Source organism: Rhagoletis pomonella, unplaced genomic scaffold, assembly GCF_013731165.1.
Source record: "Rhagoletis pomonella isolate Grant_MI unplaced genomic scaffold, Rhpom_1.0 Rhpom_scaffold_00006, whole genome shotgun sequence".
Lineage (NCBI taxonomy): Eukaryota > Metazoa > Arthropoda > Insecta > Diptera > Tephritidae > Rhagoletis > Rhagoletis pomonella.
In genome coordinates, this window is record NW_023458560.1 from 7,159,217 (window position 1) to 7,178,955 (window position 19,739).

At 36.3% G+C, this 19,739-nt stretch overlaps 1 protein-coding gene across 1 annotated transcript in view; it reads left to right on the top strand.

Annotated features, from left to right (window-relative positions):
- Positions 1-701: 701 nt before the first annotated feature.
- LOC118740356 (ionotropic receptor 25a) overlaps positions 702-19,739 on the top strand; it is a gene marked incomplete at its 5' end in the record, with an annotated part of 75,815 nt that continues 56,777 nt past the window's right edge. The window contains 4 exon segments of the mRNA XM_036471851.1: positions 702-851; positions 3,952-4,428; positions 5,632-5,869; positions 6,265-6,379. Coding sequence (XP_036327744.1) covers positions 702-851; positions 3,952-4,428; positions 5,632-5,869; positions 6,265-6,379 — 980 coding nt within the window.

Below are 19,739 nucleotides of genomic sequence, written 5' to 3' on the forward strand. Positions count from 1 at the left end.
AAAACTAATTTAAAATGCATAATGTGCCTTTTTTCGAGCGCACACTCAACTGTGTGCGTACGCAAAGCATTCGCATGTGAACGGCAAGTTTTGACAGATGTGTGTCAGCGTCCATAAGAATACAAATGGAATTCTTTGCCTTTGCGAACGTTCACGCTCACGCTCGCATTGAACTGTATATCAAGCTTAATGCGGAGGTAGAACGCGTATTTAATGCCATGAATTTGTTAAAATCTAAGCTAAGAAATAGAATGCCGACAAATACAATTAAATTTGTTAAAATCTAATCTGATGAACATAGTCGATATTGATATGTATAAAATAATATATTTAAGAGTATTTTTTACTTAAAATACGTAAATATTTATGCATGCATAAAGCTAAAACAGTGACAAGAAGCTGTGAAAATGGTTAAATATTATGAAATAAAAATTTCCTCCTTTGGGTAGTTCCCTGAATTTTTTACATACATCAAATATAGACACATTGGGGAACTTGAACCTTTCATAGTGTTCATATATGTATGCTTTTGACTAAATTCCAAAAACAAAACCAAGAGCTATTTATTATCTGGTCTTTAAAGACATTTAAAAATTATTTAAAACTCTTATAGAATTCAGATTATTATTGTATTTACAAGCAAATCACAGCAACCAGCTGTTTGGATTATCATATTAATCAATTTCTTTTCTTTTTGTTAGTTTTTGTAAACGATGCTGACAACGAGCCAGCAGCAAAAGCTGTCACAGTAGTAACAACATACCTCAAGAAGAATCCCAGTTATGGTATCTCGATACAAATTGACCAAGTTGAGACAAATAAAACCGACGCTAAATCATTATTGGAGTCAAGTAAGTACTAAATTATTCCTATAAACAAGTATGTTAACATTGTCGCCACTACAACATATGCTAAAATTAGAAATTTTTACTTTTTCAAAGCTTGCCAGTTTGGTCACAGAGACATTACAAAACCAAATTGCGCATATTAACTTAAATAGAGTTTTTTTCGAGATTTTCTGTGGAGTTTTCTCATTAATCCATAAAGAAACAAAAATGTTTCTATGTTAAGGTGCCGATATACTCGTACACATATCTACTTATTTCTTCTTCTTCTGTAATGGCGCTGAAACCGCCTAAGCGATTCTGGCCGAGTATAGTCATTTCTCTTCTGTTCCAACTGACACCAATTGGAAAGCCCAAGTGAAGCCAAGTCCTTCTCCACCCGGTCTTTCCAACGCAGAGGAAGCCCTCCTCTTCCTCTGTTATCGCGGCTCACGATGAATACTTTCAGAGCAGGAGCGTTTCTGTCCATTTGAACGACATGGCCAAGCCAGCGGAATTTTAATTCGCTGCACTACGTCTATTCGTTGTAAAGCTTATACAGCTCATCGCTAAAACATCTGCGGTCTTCCCCATCGCCAACGCGTAAAGGTCCGTAAATCTTTCGCAGAATCTTTCTTTCGAAAACTCCAAGATCGGCTTCATCAGATGTTTTCATTGTCCATGCCTCCGGGCCATACACCAGCACAGGCATGATGAGTGACTTATAGAGTGTGATTTTTGTACGACGGGAGAGGACTCTACTTCTCAATTGCCTACTCAGTCCAAAGTAGCACTTGTTGGCAAGCGTGATTCTCCGTTGGATTTTAAGGCTGTTATTATTATTGGTGTTAATGCTGGTTCCCAAATAAACGAAGTCGTCCACTTTTTCAAACAATTAACTGTCAACAGCGACGTGTGTGCTAAAACGCGTATGCTCTGACTGTTTTTGTGATGACAGGAGATATTTCGTTTTGTCCTCGTTCACCACCAAACCCATTCGCTTTGCTTCTCTATCAAATCCCGAGAAGGCAGAACAGACGTAGCCCTTCTTTTTACCGATAATATCGATGTCGCTGGCATTCGCCAGCAATTGTACGCTCTTGTAAAGTGACTATTCCGTTCAGTTCTGCGGCTTTTATTATCTTCTCCAACGTCAGGTTAAAGAAATCACACGAGATGGAGTCGCCTTATCTGAAACTTCGTATGGTGTCTATGGTATCAAACGGCTCGGAGTGGTCCCTCCCAATTCTGACAGAGCTGATGGTATTGCTGAACGTCATTTTACACAGCCGTATTAGTTTCGCGGGGATACCAAATTCAGACATCGCGGCATAAAGACAACTTCTCCGTCTTCGCACAATACACTCGATAAGACCTTATAGCTTATGCTTAGAAGGCTGATCCCGTGGTAGTTGGCAGAGCACACTTGAATGCCAGTCGTCGGGCATGGGTTCATTTGACCATATCTATTCATGCACCACATTAGCTCCTCGCCGCCGTACTTGAATAGCTCGGCTGGCAGGCCGTCATCACCAGCAGTTTTGTTGTTTTTCAGCCGCGTAATCGTTATAGTCAGGCGGTGAGACATCGACTCCATCGACATCGACTGGGGGCTCGGAAAAGCGTGGAAAGTGCTCCCTCTATAATTTACGTACGTTCTGGAGATTAGTCTCTAGGTCGCCGTTAGTCTCTAGGTTCCGTTAGTCGCCTAACTCTCCGATTCCGATTCGGGGGTTTTTTCTGTCGGCCAGCATCTCAAGATCTTCGCACTCACGTATTTCGGCCTATCTCTTCTTATTGTGGCAAATACGTCGCGCTTCCTTCTTCAGTTCCCTATAACGGTCCCATCTAGCTTGCGTTGCTCCCGGTCGCAGCGCGGCCCTATAGGCGGGGTCTTTTTTCCCTGCGGCTTCTTGACATTCCTCATCTTACCAGTTGTTCTTTCGGGCTCGCTGAAATCCAACTACTTCTTTGGCGGCGGTACTTAATGGTCGGGAAATGTGGTTCCACTGCTCGCGTATGTCGGATTGTTGAAGAGGCGGGTGCGTATCTTGGCTACAACAAGATAGTGCTCCGAGTCGATGTTTGGCCCTCGGAGTGTACGTACATCTAAAACGCTTGAAGTATTCCTTCCGTCTATCACCACATGATCGATTTGGTTTCTCGTTTTTTCGATCTGGAAACAGCCATGTAGCTTGGTGGATGTTCTTATGCTGGAACCTAGTCTACATATTACCATGTTTCGGGCCCTGGCGAAGTCGATCAGCCTCAGTCCGTTATCGGACGTTTCGTCGTGGAGGCTGAATTTTCCGACGGTGGCGCCAAAGATCCCTTCCTTGCCCACCTTGGCTTTAAAATCGCTGAATACGATTTTGATAACGTGTCAGGGGCAGCGCTCATATGTACGCTCCAAACGTTCATAGAAGAGATCCTTGGACGTCTTGTCCTTCTCTACCGTCGGGGCATGGGCGCAGATGAGCGAGATGTTGAAGAATCTCGCTTTGATGCGGATTGTGGCTAAACGTTCTTCCACGGGGGTGAACGCCAGTTCTCGGCGGCGGAGTCTCTCTCCTACCACGAATCCAACACCGAATTCGCGCTCCTTTACATTGCAACTGTAGTAGACGTCGCAAGGCCTCACGCTTACCTTGCCTTGCCCCATCCATCGAATTTCTTGGATGGCGGTGATGTCAGCCTTTGTCTTCCCGATGACATCAACCTGCCGGGCGGAGGCATCTCCCCCATTAAGGGTCCGGATATTCCAGGCGCATACCCTCAAATCATAGTCCTTTACGTACGCTTGCCGTGGTCCTCTTAAAAAAAAGCGGAGCTCATCCGAGGCTTTCTGAACTTTCTCATTGGGCGGGATTATAACGTGGCGGGACCCACACCTAGCGCACGCGAAGTTTTACGGCTTCGCACTTTAGCTCGCTCCCAAACGGATGTTTGATTGAGTATGCGTGGATATAAATATCCGGACGTTGTGACCTGCGAATTGAACCGTACGCTCAATAATCACTTCTGGCCACTCCCAGGTGAATGGTAGTCAAAGGTTTTCCACTTCTGCGCACGGAACCATCCTCTATCTACTAATTTACTAATTTACGTTTCATTAATTTCTTTACAGTTTGTTCAAAGTACGCGGAGAGTATTGATCGTAAACAGCCGCCTCATATCGTATTCGATACTACAAAATCGGGAATAGCCTCGGAGACAGTTAAGTCGTTCACACAAGCACTGGGTTTACCTACCGTCAGTGCTTCATATGGGCAGGAAGGTGATTTGAGGCAATGGCGCGACTTGGATGAGAGTAAACAAAAATATTTGCTGCAGGTAATGCCTCCGGCCGACCTAATACCGGAAGTTGTTCGGAGCATTGTTCGAAAGATGAATATAACAAATGCAGCTATATTGTATGATGACACATTCGTCATGGATCATAAATACAAATCCTTATTGCAAAATATACAAACCCGTCATGTAATTACGGGAATTGCTAAGGAGGGAAAGCGAGAACGCGAGGAACAAATCGAGAAATTACGAAATTTGGATATAAATAATTTTTTCATATTGGGGAATCTAATGTCCATACGCATGGTTTTAGGTAAGATTGTTTTGGGAAAATTAGTAGATGTTTTGTATTTCCGGAAGTCACATAGGTCTGAATTTTGTTCTTAGGGCAGAGGAAAATGTCTGAATTTTGGAAAGTTTGATTAAAATATCGCACACTGGGAAAACACTATGGATGTGATATCCATAGAAATTGATGACTATGTCTATCAATGAGATATCATTAACTATACATGTGATATTCATATTAAATACTTAATGGGAGACAAATAAAATTTTATAGATAAGTATCCAGTCAAAATGGATATCCCATCCATAATTAATGGATGGGACGGGACTGCCAACTTTCATTGACATCACATCCATTGTGTTTTCTCCGTGTAATGCCTGTATGTAAATAGAAACATAAATCCCTCTAGTACTGCTGGAGTCAATCGCTACTTTTGAACCACTACTGCACCGACTCCTAGGTAAGTAGTTACTCTATTAACTCATGGTCGTGTAGAGTCGAGCCAGTCGGAAGCAAAACCCTCCAGTACTGCTGGAGTCAATCGCTACTTTTGAACCGGTACTGCACCGAGTCCTAGGTAAGTAGCTACTCTATTAATCCGTGGTAGTTCACATGGTAGTGCAGAGTCGATCCAGTCGGAAGCAGAATAGAGGGCACCCATAAATCACGCAAGTGGCTACTTTAGTAACTCCCGGTAATGCAGAGAGAGCCGATGGTGACTACTGCCTAGGATATTGCCTTGTAAAAGTAAACGATGAAATACATTGCAAGTAGTCGGTCGGTAATTGACTGAGTTTACCAGGTAACTACCGATTCATCAGTCCTGTAGTCGCTCCTCCGTACTGCAGGGATACGACTGCGAATAATACATACATATACGAAATATCTCTTTTTTTTATTATTACCTCCATTTTATTTATTAGCTCGGGATGTAACTATGTAATATTGATGCGCCTAAAAGATGCAGAGATTTCTACTATTAAGTTACATACCTGATGACAGTACGAATGGAAATTATAATAGCGGGGTTTTAGTTTTTTAAACTATAATTTTATTTATTAACATTGACAATGAAGTTATTATTTTGTAACGAATTGCCGTCCTTGCCAAATTCTGTTTGAAGATATGAAAATTATCGAAAAAATTGCCTCCGCCTTTTTTTATTTTGTAGTAGCGATAAATTAGAGTTTATCGAACATTTAATACGAGTCTTATCAACATTCGCAGAATCCGTTAAGCCGTCCTATTTCGAACGCAACTTCGCCTGGCACGCAATCACCCAGAGTGAGGGTGAAGTGAGTAGTCAACGGGACAATGCAACTATCATGTTCCTGAAACCAATGTCGTACGCTCAGAATCGTGATCGTTTTGGACGTCTAAAGACTACTTTCAATCTCAATGAAGAACCGCAAATAATGTCAGCCTTTTACTTTGATTTGGCGCTTCGCACATTCTTGGCTATTAAGTAAGCTACAGATATACACATCGTAGGATTTCTTAAGGCCAGTATGCAGCTCTCAAGAAAAGCAAAAACTCCATATAAAGTGACGTACAGGAAATGGCTAAGAAATTTTCTTGCGGCAGTACGCAGTTCTTAAGAAATTTGATATGCTTTTCGGTTTTCTAAAGTTTTTTGTGAAAAAAGAGCACAAGGTAACCCATGCTTACAACAGAAATATATGCCCGTTCCATTATTTCTTGAGGAAAGAGTGAGGCGACAGGCTGATGAAGTATGAAATGTCAAAATTCCTTGGACACATACACGAAATAATGGCAATTTTTCTTGACCGTTTTCTTGAGAGTTGCATACTGGCCGTTAAACCGAAATAAATTAAAAATTACACATTATCTACTTTGCAGGGATATGCTACAATCAGGAGCTTGGCCAAAAAATATGGAGTACTTAGGTTGTGACGAATTTCAAGGTGGAAATACGCCAGAAAGAAATATTGACCTTAAGGCAGCGTTTACTATGGTGAGTTATGTAGATATATATATGTACACTGAAGAGCAAAACTGTAACAACAGAACGGACAGTTTGATTTGTGGTAATGTACTTTTTCAGTTTATTAACTTTATGGTAATTAAAATTTGCATTTCGCCTTACCGATGTTTAACTAAACGTTTGACAATAAAAATTTTAAGATTCGCATATGGAAACTCAGAAAAAAACTACCAAATAAAAATTAACTGAATTGTTCCAGTTTTGCACCCTCTTAGTAATTGCTGAATTTTATAATTCAAAGAGGAGTTCTGGTTCATTTCCTGAAATTTTGTAATCAAGGCGCGTGAGACTTTCGCTGTGAGTGCTTTAAGTGCACATACCAAGCAAAAAATAATAATAAAAAAAACGGTCAGAAAGTCCACCCTATAAAAAAAGAAATCATATCGGCCTTATCTTATGGTCTTATGGTTATCTAAAGAAGCGATAAAAGTGCGGACCTCAGTCTGCAAGGTCAAGAGACCACAAAAAAGCAGTTTGCCAGGCTAGGCATATTGGTGGGTCTCTGAATACCAATAAACTTTGGTTCCAAATCAAAACCTACTGCTTTTTCACCACAAAGGACTGACTAAACATTATGTAAGACGGTTTTGCAGCACAAAGATAAGGAGGAAAAAGTCTGCCTTGACAACCAGAATAATTTTTAGTCAGAAGCGCATTTCTACAAAGAAAAATCATTGGATTGGTATTATTTTGAATCGGGCATTTCCAAGTTCTTTATAAACGGCCACACTATTCCACCATAATTTAATATTAATTGATATTTTGACTCTGAGGATATAATTAAACGCTTCCAGTCGGAATATTGGTTCAGGTGCTGCGGAAATGCATCAGGGATACGCCTAACCCCTCAAAATATTTAAACAATTAGGTTTGTATGGGTACATTTAATGAAGTAGGGCCGTGTTACGCCTTAGGGAGCTTGAACTGAGGTAAAATCGATGGTAAAATGAAAAGTGACAATAAATGAACATTTCGAAAGGATTTGGCAATTTCTGACAATATTTTTCGCAAGCTTTTATCAATTTAAACAGGACAATGTTCAGAAACATTCTCCGATACTGGGGCCAAATAGGTAGATATCCCAAGCTTTTATAATCATGGAGTAAACCTGCGTAAAACCCAGATTTGAGTCCGACAGCAAACTTATGGAAGTGTTTGAAAATGCCACTGTTCAATTACGAAAATTCAGCCAACCGCATGCAAGACCTTGGGCACGGCGTTGAGGAAAACGGGTACGCAATCTTTAACAGATTTCATCTAAAAACTGTGCGAAAGTATAGAGAAGCAACGTATACGTCACGGTCATGCGGTGGTGAGTTTTTGTTAACACGCAGATCCAATAAGATAGATCGTGTCAGCCAGCAACGTTTGTAACGGTAGCGCAGCAGCAAATATGACTGGTAGCGGCTACCACATATAGCGACGTACTAACGGAACTCGAAGTACAATTTGAGAAACACCTACGTATCCTGCAACTTAAAAACGAGATCAGGAAACTGGAGGATGTTAATGCGACCCCAACATTTCCAGTAAATTTTAGCAATATCGAAAACGTAACAGACCCCACGTATTAAAACTGCCCCGTGAAATCAGTAGCAGCGATTGATGGAATAGACGTTGTCTCGGAGGGGGTGTATTCTAAAGAAATGGTAAATGTCCGTGGATATCTGTTTTCCAAAAAGCATAAACTTCAAAAATTTTGTTTCCTTATTTGATACAGGCAACTCTAATACTTTCGTGCGGCGATCGTTGGTAGGAAATGTGAATGAACGTATACGTGAACAAAAATCAATGTCACAATTTAAAAGTATGCTAGGACCTGAACAACAAATGCGCATATTAACACACTATAGGAATATTAAAAAACCACTTAGTTCATATATTGCCAGATGAATGGCTACCATTTCCTTTGCTACTCAGTAGAGACTTCTTAAACCAATATGTACAACATATTTTCGTACATGAATAAAAACAACAAAATAAATGAAGTGAATTTTGAGTTTATAAAAAATAATTTGGTTTTTAATAATGGGTGTGTGAAAATTGAGAAAAAGCAGGAAATAAAAACCGATAAGCAAAAAAGTTAGGTGGATAGCAATTTGACAATTTCGGCAACACAGCTAGCATTTAGTGAAATCTGTAACATTGACATTGAGGATAAAGCTTGTGGTGGCAACTATCGATAGTTTGCCACCACTAGCTTTATCCTCAATGTCAATGTCGCGACTATCGATAGTGGGCGATATTTCTTTAAAACTATCGATAGTCGCCTATATTGAAAAGATAAAAAATCTGATTGGGGCGTATTCATAGTCAAAATCAAGTTGCTACTTAAAGTTGGTTGTAACTTTTTTGACAGATAACCCATCCAAAATTATGTCAAAAAGCTACAACTAACTTTAAGGGCCAATTACAAATGAATATTTAAACGGCACTTAGGTTTAATTGTGGATTGTTGTTTAAATGCCATTTAGCCTTCGTTGGGTTTCAGATCAACTTCGTTTTAATATGCCAAACAATTGGCAGCACTGCTGCTTGTTCCTTGAAATTGTTGTTGCATTTGCTTGTTTGTTTACATTTTGTGCTGAACAGCTGATTGTTTCTTGATGGGATTTGGTGGGATTGATTAAGTAACATACCAATCCATCTAGGTTGTTTAATACAAACACAGGGTTGCATATCTTATATTTAAATAGCCAATATTTGCCATTTAAGGGCAGATTAAATATATGATCTAAAAATGAATAGGGGAAGTTAATCAACAATCTCTACTTACGTAGGCCATCTGAAATTGGGCCTAAGTACCAACTATGAATACGCCCCATTGCGTTAAATATACAGCCCAATTCTTAATACATCCGGGAATTTGTTTAACCCGAGAAAGAAATCGTTCAATAATTAACTCCCACTGAAAAACTATCGATAGTGAAAAAAACCAAAACTATCGATAGTGAAAAAAAACCAAAACCATCGATAGTATCGGTAGTACCATCGATTGTTTGCCACCACTAGGTAAAGCATGCGTTGATGGTGGTAACCCTAAGTTACCTTCAGAAGTACTTCCGGAGAGTAATTATGAAGCGAAAATTGTGTTAAAATCAAATAAATCAACCTTCTGCAAAACAAGATGCCTTTCGTTCGGGGAGAAGACTGAGGTAATAGTATCATTACTAAAAAAGGGCATCATCAGGCACAGTGACTAACTTTTATTCATCACCAATTGTGCTTACAAAAAATAAGTCGGGGGAAACTCGAATGTGCTTGGACTGTAATTGATTGCAAAGGACAATTATCCACTCCCATTGATTGAAGATTGTCTGGAATATTTAAGGGCAATAAAATTTCTAACGTCATATATCTTAAATCCGGCTTCTTAAATCTTAAAAAATTTAAATTAGCGTATAGTGAAGTAGAATATCTAGGATAAAAGTATCAGAGTATTGAATACATACATGTAATACTTCTATATTGCTAGTACATTCAAAGTACATTCCCCAACTTCAGAGTGCCGACATATTGAAAAAAGAAAGAGAGATCCGATAAGAGAATGTATTCAAAATGACAATTTTACTTTTCAAAATTCAGGAGCCTTTTAACAAATAAAAAATATAATTTTTGCAAATCTATGAGAAACGCTGGTGGTGTCAGAGGATAAAAGTACCAAATAGAGAAGGACTTGGCATCAGTTGTAAGTATCTTCTATTTTCCAATTTTTCAGCTTTCCAAAGAACGAAGAGCCTCGGAGAAGGTCGACATATCGAGCCCTAACCGCTAAAATAATGTATATATTTTTAACCGACTTCCAAAAAGGGAGGAGGTTATAAGTTCGTCGGAATATTTTTTTTTTTTTTTTTTGTTTTTTTTTTTTTGTTTTTTATTTATGTATGTTACCGCATAACTTTGGACCACGTCAACCGATTTCTTTTTGCATCGGAAAGGTAGTGTCTCAGAGGTTGTCCCATACTAATCTGGTTGAGATCCGATCAGTGGATCATGAGATATATATATATATTTTTTTTTTATATGGTAGTTGAAGTCGGTTTTTTTTTTTTTCTAAAAATTACTAGTTTAAATTTACTTTTTGATGCAGGTGCTCTAAGAGTATTTATAGATCAAAATTAAATTTTGAAAAAAGTTCGCTTACTTTATTTTCGCGGCTAGGGCTCGATATGCATTGCGGCTTGAAGGAAACATGAGGCCGTGAAATTTGTGTTTGTTAGTAAAATTCTCTGAACTGCCCCTGTTATGATATGGCACTTCATTCTATGTAGTAGTTCACAATCACAAAAATTTTCATAGGCTGTCTTTGATTTCGAATTGAAAACTCATTGCGATCATATTGTACTAGCAATATAGAAGTAATACATATGGGCGAAAAATTCTAAACTGGACTTCGGATTTCAGTCAAGTTTGAATTTTTGCGTGAAAATTTGTGAGTAGAGAGGTTTATAGATTTTAAAGAGATTCTGAGAATTTTTTGGAAAAATTTTAATTTTTAAAGTTTTTATAAGCAATTACATTTTTAAGCAATCTCTTTTTTTTCAAAACTCATTTTCTCTTAAAGTATTTTAAGAAAGTCGATGCAACTTTTTTCGTAAGCGTAGTGTCATTGGAGCTTTAAAAAAAAATATTATTATAGTTTAGAAAAAAAAATTAAATTGAAACATTATAAATATTCAAGTTGCATTGGAAAATTCAGAGTTTACCTGGAAGGTTTGAAATTCAAGAAAGTAGCACTAAACCTTTATAAAAAACTAGTTAACAGTCGGATTTCAAGGTGGGCTCTAGGGCTTGAAAACTGCAATAATCAGTACAATATCCCATCGGGCGGGTATAAAAATGCCGCACGTAGATGCCCTAAGTAGGATCTAAACCAATATTGAAAGAACGGTGGCCATAATTAACACTGAAGTACAGATTTCCAGCTACAAATTATACAAAATAGAGATAAAAAATATACTTGAGTTAAAAAATAGGTTAGAGAAGCAAGAACTGACCAAATTTGCAATGGAAAACGGCGTTATTTTTAGAAAATGCGAAAAGCGCTTATTGCTATTCGTCCCTAAAGAACTAGAAAGAGAACTAATTAGATCAACGCATGAGCAGTTAGGGCACCAAGGTGTCAACAAATGCTACCAAAAACTTAAAGCGAATTTGATACCAGAATATGAAATCGAAAATTAACGATTTTAAGAAAAACTGCATAAGGTGCATTATGTATTCAGCGCCAGAAAAGGCAAACAATAACAACCTGCATAATATTCTAAAAGAACCGAAACCCTTTCACACAATACACCTGGACCATTTGGGACCACTTCCGTCATTGCAATCAAATCGAAAAGATATTTTAGTAAAAATATATGCATCCACCAAATATGTTAAACTTTACCCCGTGTTAACTGCCAGTACGAAAGAAGTAACAGCTGCCCTAAATAAATACTTTGAGTATAACAGCCGTCCCCATAGATGCATAACTAATTTGACCAACCGTACTTCTTTCGGAAGTACAGTACTTCTTTTTTCGCTCTTATACTTCGTACTTCGAAGTACAGTCAAATGTACTTCTTTGCGATATTTTTTACTTCAGGGGGGAGATTCTGTAACCAGTTGGCGACAATTTTCCGATCGCTATCACAATTTTTGATGCATAATATAAATATTTTTTTATATTGAAGCCTGCAATATGAAAAAATTTGAAACTAACCAAAGCGACCCTGAACCATGTTAAAAGCTTGTAAACACTAGATATAAGTATGTTTCAATAATATGTTCGAGGTCGATCGACTTTGGTCAGATTGGCCGAGATGTAGCAGATTAACTCTATGTAAACGGTATGTAGTAAATAGAATACATTAACACCACTATAGAATAATCTGGCAACACTAGCCATTTTATAAGATATCTGTAAATAACATATGGTCTGGTAACACAGGCTATTAAATAGATTCAATATTCATTTGTCAGCAAACCCAACCGCATCAATAACGCAAAGTTCTTACACTTCCGACGTTCTTGAATTATAGAAAAATTCGTTTAAGAAAATGCAGATATTACAGTTCATGCAATTAAAGAAAAACTTGACAGTCCGCATATTTCTGTAAGTAAAACTACCATAAATAATGGACTGACAAAAATTTAAAATAACACTCAAGAAGCAACTAAGGAAATTGATTAATGAAGGAATGAGCAACGAAGATAGTGCGCTGTACGCTTCACACAATATGTCCCATAAACCAGTGAGCATTTGGTATTCATCGACGAAAGTGGATTCAATTTGCACCTGAGACGGTCACTTGCTCGCCCAGGGAGAGGTACTAGAGCCGTGGTGACCGTGTCCACAGTCAGAGGTCGCAACGTGTCTCCTGTCCTAGCCCTCAACATTACTGGAGTCATTCATACAAAAGTTATTATCTCAAGAATGACCACGGCTGCAGTTTCTTGTGATTTTCTCCAAGAGCTAAATGAAAAGCTAACTTTACCAAAAAACGCTGTGTTAATCATGAGTAATGCTCAATTTCATAAGATCCCAGATGAGGATACAATTTTGGCCACCTTACTCACCAATGCTGAAACCGGAGGAGAAAGCCTTTTCAAAAATTTAAAACATAGCCAGGACATGCAGCAGTAACACCAAATGGCTGCGCCTTCTGCGTAGTGGATATCTTTCTTACCCTGCCTTTGGCTTGATATGTATGTAGATATGTACATACCTAAATAGTCAAACAAAAACGTAAAAATTTCATACAATTCAGGCCTGAAATACGTACATGTGCAGCAACGTTGCATGCAGTGCTGCACGTTTTCTGCAAATATTCTGCGTTGTTAACTACAGCAGCAAATTCTCACCCCTATTCTGCAACTCTTTCGTATTCGCATTTTGCTACGAATCATGGAAATAGTATGCTGCAATCCGAATCGTATTTTCCAAATTCGTAACAATGGCATGCCTAAAAACGAATGAGTAAGCTTTTTTGCGTAATTTTGTACGAAAACAATTCTGTGTCGGAGGCAAGACATAAGATGTAAATCGATGTGTATTTGCAGGATATATTAGTGGTGTTCATTTAAACAGATAAATTTACCTTTCGCATATACGTCTATTTTTATCCACTGCTTTATATAAGCGAGCAAACAAGAATATTTGTTGCCCCTTATCGAGAAACTTGGGTCCGGTTTAGTTATTTATACAATGATTTTCTGTTGTTGTGTCCAAACGCATAACCCGAATCCAAAAACTTTAACATACACGTGTAATCAAGGGATCACACTTTTATTTAAAGTAAATGTTTCAAATTTCCGACCACTAGCTTATTAATAAATTCAGTTTGCACTATGTACTTTTTTGCAAATTTCGATGTCGGTTCTGCGCAAAAATACTATGGATGGCGTAGCCGGAGTTCTATGCACAAGCAATGTTGTATACCTTTGACATGCGGAAGCCCCTCTTCTCCGGCAACACAGAAAGGTGACTCTACATAGTAAGGGTTGTAATCCCTAAGCGCGGCCGAAGGCAGAAGCAAGCGCAACAGGTGGTGCACCGAACAAAGTGCATGTTTTCAATGGAAGAAGCTGTTATTGTATTAACTGGATTGAGAACCAGTTCTTCAGGCTTAGAAGGTTCAACAATTCAACCAGAAGCTCATAGATGCGCCCATGATTACTATGCCAGACAGCTCCGCATATCTTTGTGAAATTATTTCCATAGCGCGCTCATACTCCGCTGCTATAATAGCAAATGCAATGAAATCCATCGTTTCCTTCAAAATATTTACAATCAGACATTTTTACAGTAAATAAGCACTTGAAGAGTGTTTTTCTAGTTCCTTTCCACTTTGTTTTCCTTCATACAGCTTGTAGGGTATAAATACCTTGTTATTTTATACCTGTAATGTAACTACTTTAAATACTGGTACGTCAACCACCAAAAACTAAAAATCGAAAAAAATTTACATAGCGCACTTTGCAAGTGGACTACTCATATATTGGCGATCCTGCATAAAACTTGGACTAATAACACAACGACGAACTTCAAATATCTATCAACGAAAAGCGCAAGATCAAAGAAGCAACAAATCTCTTTCGAAATGTTTCAGCGCTGGCTCGATGTGCATCCGCTGTTGTCTTTTCATCTACAATAGTGTGACAATTTTTGCCAGTCCAACTGCCACAACTGTAAGGAGCAATAACCTATACAAACGCAATTCTTATATCCCTCAATACAATAACAACTAAAACTGAGAATACATCAACAAAGGCAAGCCTGGAAAACAAGTCACTTATCCAGTTTATCAATCGCTCCACATGGACAAATTTGCAACCTTAATTTCCACAACCTGCCATATCACATCTTCCTGAATCTGCGCAACCCTAACCACAATTTAAGTAAGCAACCAAGCATTAGCCCCCTGATTATTTACCTGCACTGCTACCGCAACAGCAGCCATTCATTTCTCCATCAAGCATCAGCGTCTATTGTCGTCGTTGTCATAACCAAACAAATTTTTAGTAATTACTAACATTTATTTAAATTTTTAGATAATTATTTATAGATTTATATTTATTTTGTAGCTCCTTCTAATATTCGTTAACTTATCGTTTTATTGGAGGGGGAGTAAATGTAGGGTATAAATACCTTGTTCTTTTATACCTGTACAATTTTTATTTGTTCTGTTGTTCTTAGATTTTATTGAAATTTCTAAATGAAAAGTTTTTAACATATATGTAATACCATGATACAAAAAAGAAGGTAGTTTCAATAAACAACTTTTTGATTAAAAAGGAGATTTTTGACAATTGCTCAATTGTAAAAAAATCGAAGCGGCGTTACCCAATTTAAATGTTTTGGTAGAGGGGATTTTATATCATAAATTTGGGAGTATAAATAAAATAGCTGCATTAACATTTACCTTTTAAAAATAATTAATATTTTATCTTAAAATTGTTTAAATTTTACATTAAATTCGATAACTACTTGCCAAAATCTTTATTTTTACATTAATAAAAGTAGTAGTTAGTGAACATATTTTAAAATTGTTTAGTGTCATTATGTCATCTGATTATTACACAATGTAGCTAGTCAGGACTACTACAGTTTTCTATATCGGATACGATTGTTTCTGATATAATTTCGATACTGTCTTTGTCCATGTCTTTCAAGTAACGTGAAAACTGAATTTACTTTGGGACCCATAGGCGTCATGACTTTCAGAGAAGTGAGTATTATCCAATTCTAGTATATTTCGCCAATATCGTTGTTTCTTTGGATAAAATTAAAATATATTTTACTCAATATTGGAGTTGGTGTGAAACAAAATTTGATTTATTGTTAGTATGAAAACTAGAAACACAATTATCAACTTATTGAGCATGCTCTTTCAAATACAAAAGGGAAAAAGTTCGGTTATTTGTGCAATGGTTTTGGGATGGGGAGCGGAGACGGAGGGACGGACCCATTGACAAATTGGGTAAAATTTCGGCAGCGCTTAGAAAAAATAACTCTCATCAGTCCAACTCCGGCTACGCTGACCACAGTATTTTTTACAAGAAGGTCCATAATTCAAACCGAATTTATTCATAAATTTGTATCTGAAAACTTGAAATTTTTATTTTAAACTTACGTTTAATTGTTTGACAACACGTGTGTGTTAAAATTTTTTGCTTTGGGTTAAGTTTTGTGACACAACAACCCAAAATTATTGTACAAATAACAAAATACCTTTTGCTAGTTCAAGTTTCGATTTTAAGAACAAAATGTTTGTAAATAAATAAAAAATTAATAATAAAAATTAGAGTATTTTAGATATTGCATACGGTAGCACGAAATGTCACAATCTACTTAATTGTCAGGTTGTTAATATGGCGACGAAAAAGTGACAATGGAACTACCTTCTTTTTTGTATCATGTGTAATACTTCTATATTGCCAGTAAGCTAACTTCTCAATGTGTAAGCATTCCGAAATCAAAGCGAGACAGTCTAGTACTGTTTTTGTCAATGTATTGTGTACTTGAGAGCTGTTTTTGTGTATGTGTTGTGTACATGTTTATTTATAAACGTATGTGTTCCTTTTATTTCGTACGTGTTTATTGATATATCTGTACTGTAGTGTTTTCGGACGGTACTAGCTCTTACTGCCAATATAGGAGCATTACATATATGGTTTTTAAAATCATTAAAATAAAAGTCTTCAAACCATCGTATAAGTATACTTACAAGTATGGAATCCTATGCCCCTTTTTGTCTATTCTCCTTCATGATGGCGGCAGTGTTTGACAGGCACGTCCGACGATGCGAACCACAATGGAAGGTAAGAAATGGAAGATGGATGACATGAGAATGAAAGAATTATGAAATATCAGAATGTCGAAACGAATTTCAAAAATCTGACAATGCGAATGACGTCAAAATTAAATAAATGCAGAATAGCGAAATGTCGAAACAGAAGAAATAGATGACAGGCACGTGTTCAAGGGTTTCGTGCAACAAAAACAGTTGTTGTGTTGCGCCATTCAATATTAAAAAAATTTTAGTGTGGTTAAATACGCTGTTTTATTAAGTTGAAAAAACTACATATTTCGCCAGCCAAAAAGTGTATAAATAAATATATAGCATCTTGCTATAAGATTTATTTATAACAACGGTATATGCTTTTGGTCTTATTCATAAAAAATAAAATAGATTTAAAGTGCTCTATACAGTAACATTAAAAAAAAAATCGATTTGTTTACTTTTTAAGAATTTTGGCATAATATTTAACTTAACTTTTTGTGCACGCATCTCTTCTTCTGTTTATTATTCTCAAATTTTTCTTTTCCTTAATACTCATTTGATTGAGTTTCAATTACACCCAGTAAAAGTCATGATAAAAACATTAGTAGGTAAAAGCATTCTCTCAATTCGTCGGCCATGATTTTTTTCTGACGTTTGCAAACATTTAAAAATCATATAAAATTTAAAATTAAAAAAATTAAATTGTTCACAATTGTCCTTGTTTGAGATTAAAAATGAGAATGTGTGTGCGAGCTTGAGTTCAAATTTTTTTTTCATTTTATTGCTGGCAAAATGTATTCAACAAAGTGTGATTGAATTTGACATTGCTCTCAGAAGAACCATCCTATAAAGTCAAATTGAAAAATTTTGTATGCATTTTGAATCAATTGTTGATATTTTTTGGCATAATATTACCTTAAAAGAGAGCCTACCTGAGTTGTCAATCACACCTTGTTTAATACACCTTGATTGCTGGCAAACGTCAGACTGTCTCTCAATGATTTTATCTTGTAATGTTTTTATCATGGTAAAAATCAAAAAGAAATTTGTTCACCGTCTTACAACGGTATTTAAAGCTTTTTTTGTTCAAATTGAAAAGATTTCCTTCTTCGCACACTTCTCTCATGCTTTTTTATCGTAGTTAATATTCTGTTGACATCTAAATTGCCATATATATTGGCTGCATTTCTTTATTCATTCTGAACGTTTGGAATAAACTTTTTTGTTTACTTATTCTTTAGAACGTTCCTGATGATATGTAAACGTATATTTCAATGGCATTCTGTTTATTCTGGTTGTGAAATGGGTTTATCTGGAATGTATAAAGAAACGCAGCCTTTATGTCGTTGCCAATATGTACATTGTTTTCCGGCGTTTCCTCTGTGAACTTTTATAACTATATTCATAAAAATATTACTAATTTAGGTTTATAATTTTGTTCCATCTTGCTATTGCTGAATATCAAAAAGGAATTAGTAAATAATAAAAAGTTAGTTACAATTTTAGTGAATGGTTCTTTCAAATAAGAGTATTTGTGGTTGAAATGACTTGATCGCCGGCAGGAACTTATCAACTTTTTTGCCAAAAACAAAGCAGACGGGAAGGAAAAATAGTTGTTCATTAACGATTTGTGCGAAATATCGTTCTTGAAACGCGCTACTGCTCACTTAATTTGTAAAAATTAAATTTTTTCACTTAATTGTTATATTTTGTTTCATTGTGGTATATTTCCACATCATCACAGCAGCTGGCTGTCAAGCCGAAACCGAAAAAGACACCAGAACATACAGGACGCAATCTTCTTTTCTACGATTATTGTACTGCTACTTTGAATTTCTCAATTTTGACAATTCGGATCTTAAAGTAAACGAAACCTCAGAAACTTTAAATGCACTGAAATTCACCAGTACCCACTTCCGCAAAAATCACCTTTTTTCGTATTTTCCTTGTTAAAAGTTATTGTAAATCATATATTTTTATCGCCTTATTCATAAAATATAAACATTTTAAAAAGCTTTTTAAATTGCCGCTTACAAACATTTTTCAATTTATAAAGCTTTCTTTAAGCTACTTTATTTTCTATAAGGCTATTAGAAATTAGCATAATTAATACCGGGGAGAGACATCTGGTATTTCTTCATAGCATTTCCAAAGTACCATATGTCTGTCACCAAATATTATAACATTCTTCAAAATACTACGTGAGCAACCTAGTATTTTTTGTAGAAAGAATACAACTTTCCGAAGGTTGTAATTTTGTGGTATTCTCATCGTGAGTGGCCATTTCGCACTGAACATACCCAAAAATGACAGACGTCAGCTGCTCATGTATCAAAAAATCATTAAAATTTTCGCGCGATTGAAGCCAAAAGTTTGTACCGCAAGCTTTGATGTAATATATAAGCAATTTTTGCATTATTTTTGCATTTTTATGTTTATGTGTTGTTTTTCAAAACATGTGATTTGACACTGAAATAATAAGTTAATGTCTGTTACTATGGTAGCATTTTAAATACCACAATAAATTTACAAGATGTCTGTCCCCGGTATAAAACACGTTCCTTATCGAAAAATTTATTATTAAGAAAATTGGCTGCTCTCACATTTTCTTTCAACATCCAATTCGACACAATCTTGTATTCTATCTTTCTTGTCAAATATGCATTATATCTAACTGTCATACTACTATTAACGGTTACCATGAATATTCATTAAAATCGTTTCAATTCGTAATAAACGTAGTTTACATACTTCTAGTCTAAATATATTTTTTAATATAAACTAGCTTTTTTAATTCTAAAATAAATCAACAATCTCAAGATTTATAAAAAATTTGTCTTCAATACGTGCCAAAACATCCCTGTTGATATCGTAATTCAAATAGAAATTAGAATAGAAATTTTGATGCAAAAGATTTTCCGCGATATTTATCATACAAATTTATCATCTTACTTGTCCGTATGTCGCTCTGGAAAGAAATACATTTTAATTTATATGTTTTCTTAAAAATAAATGCAAATTGCCTATTTTTTCCACCGATAGGCACGAATATGGTATTCAAA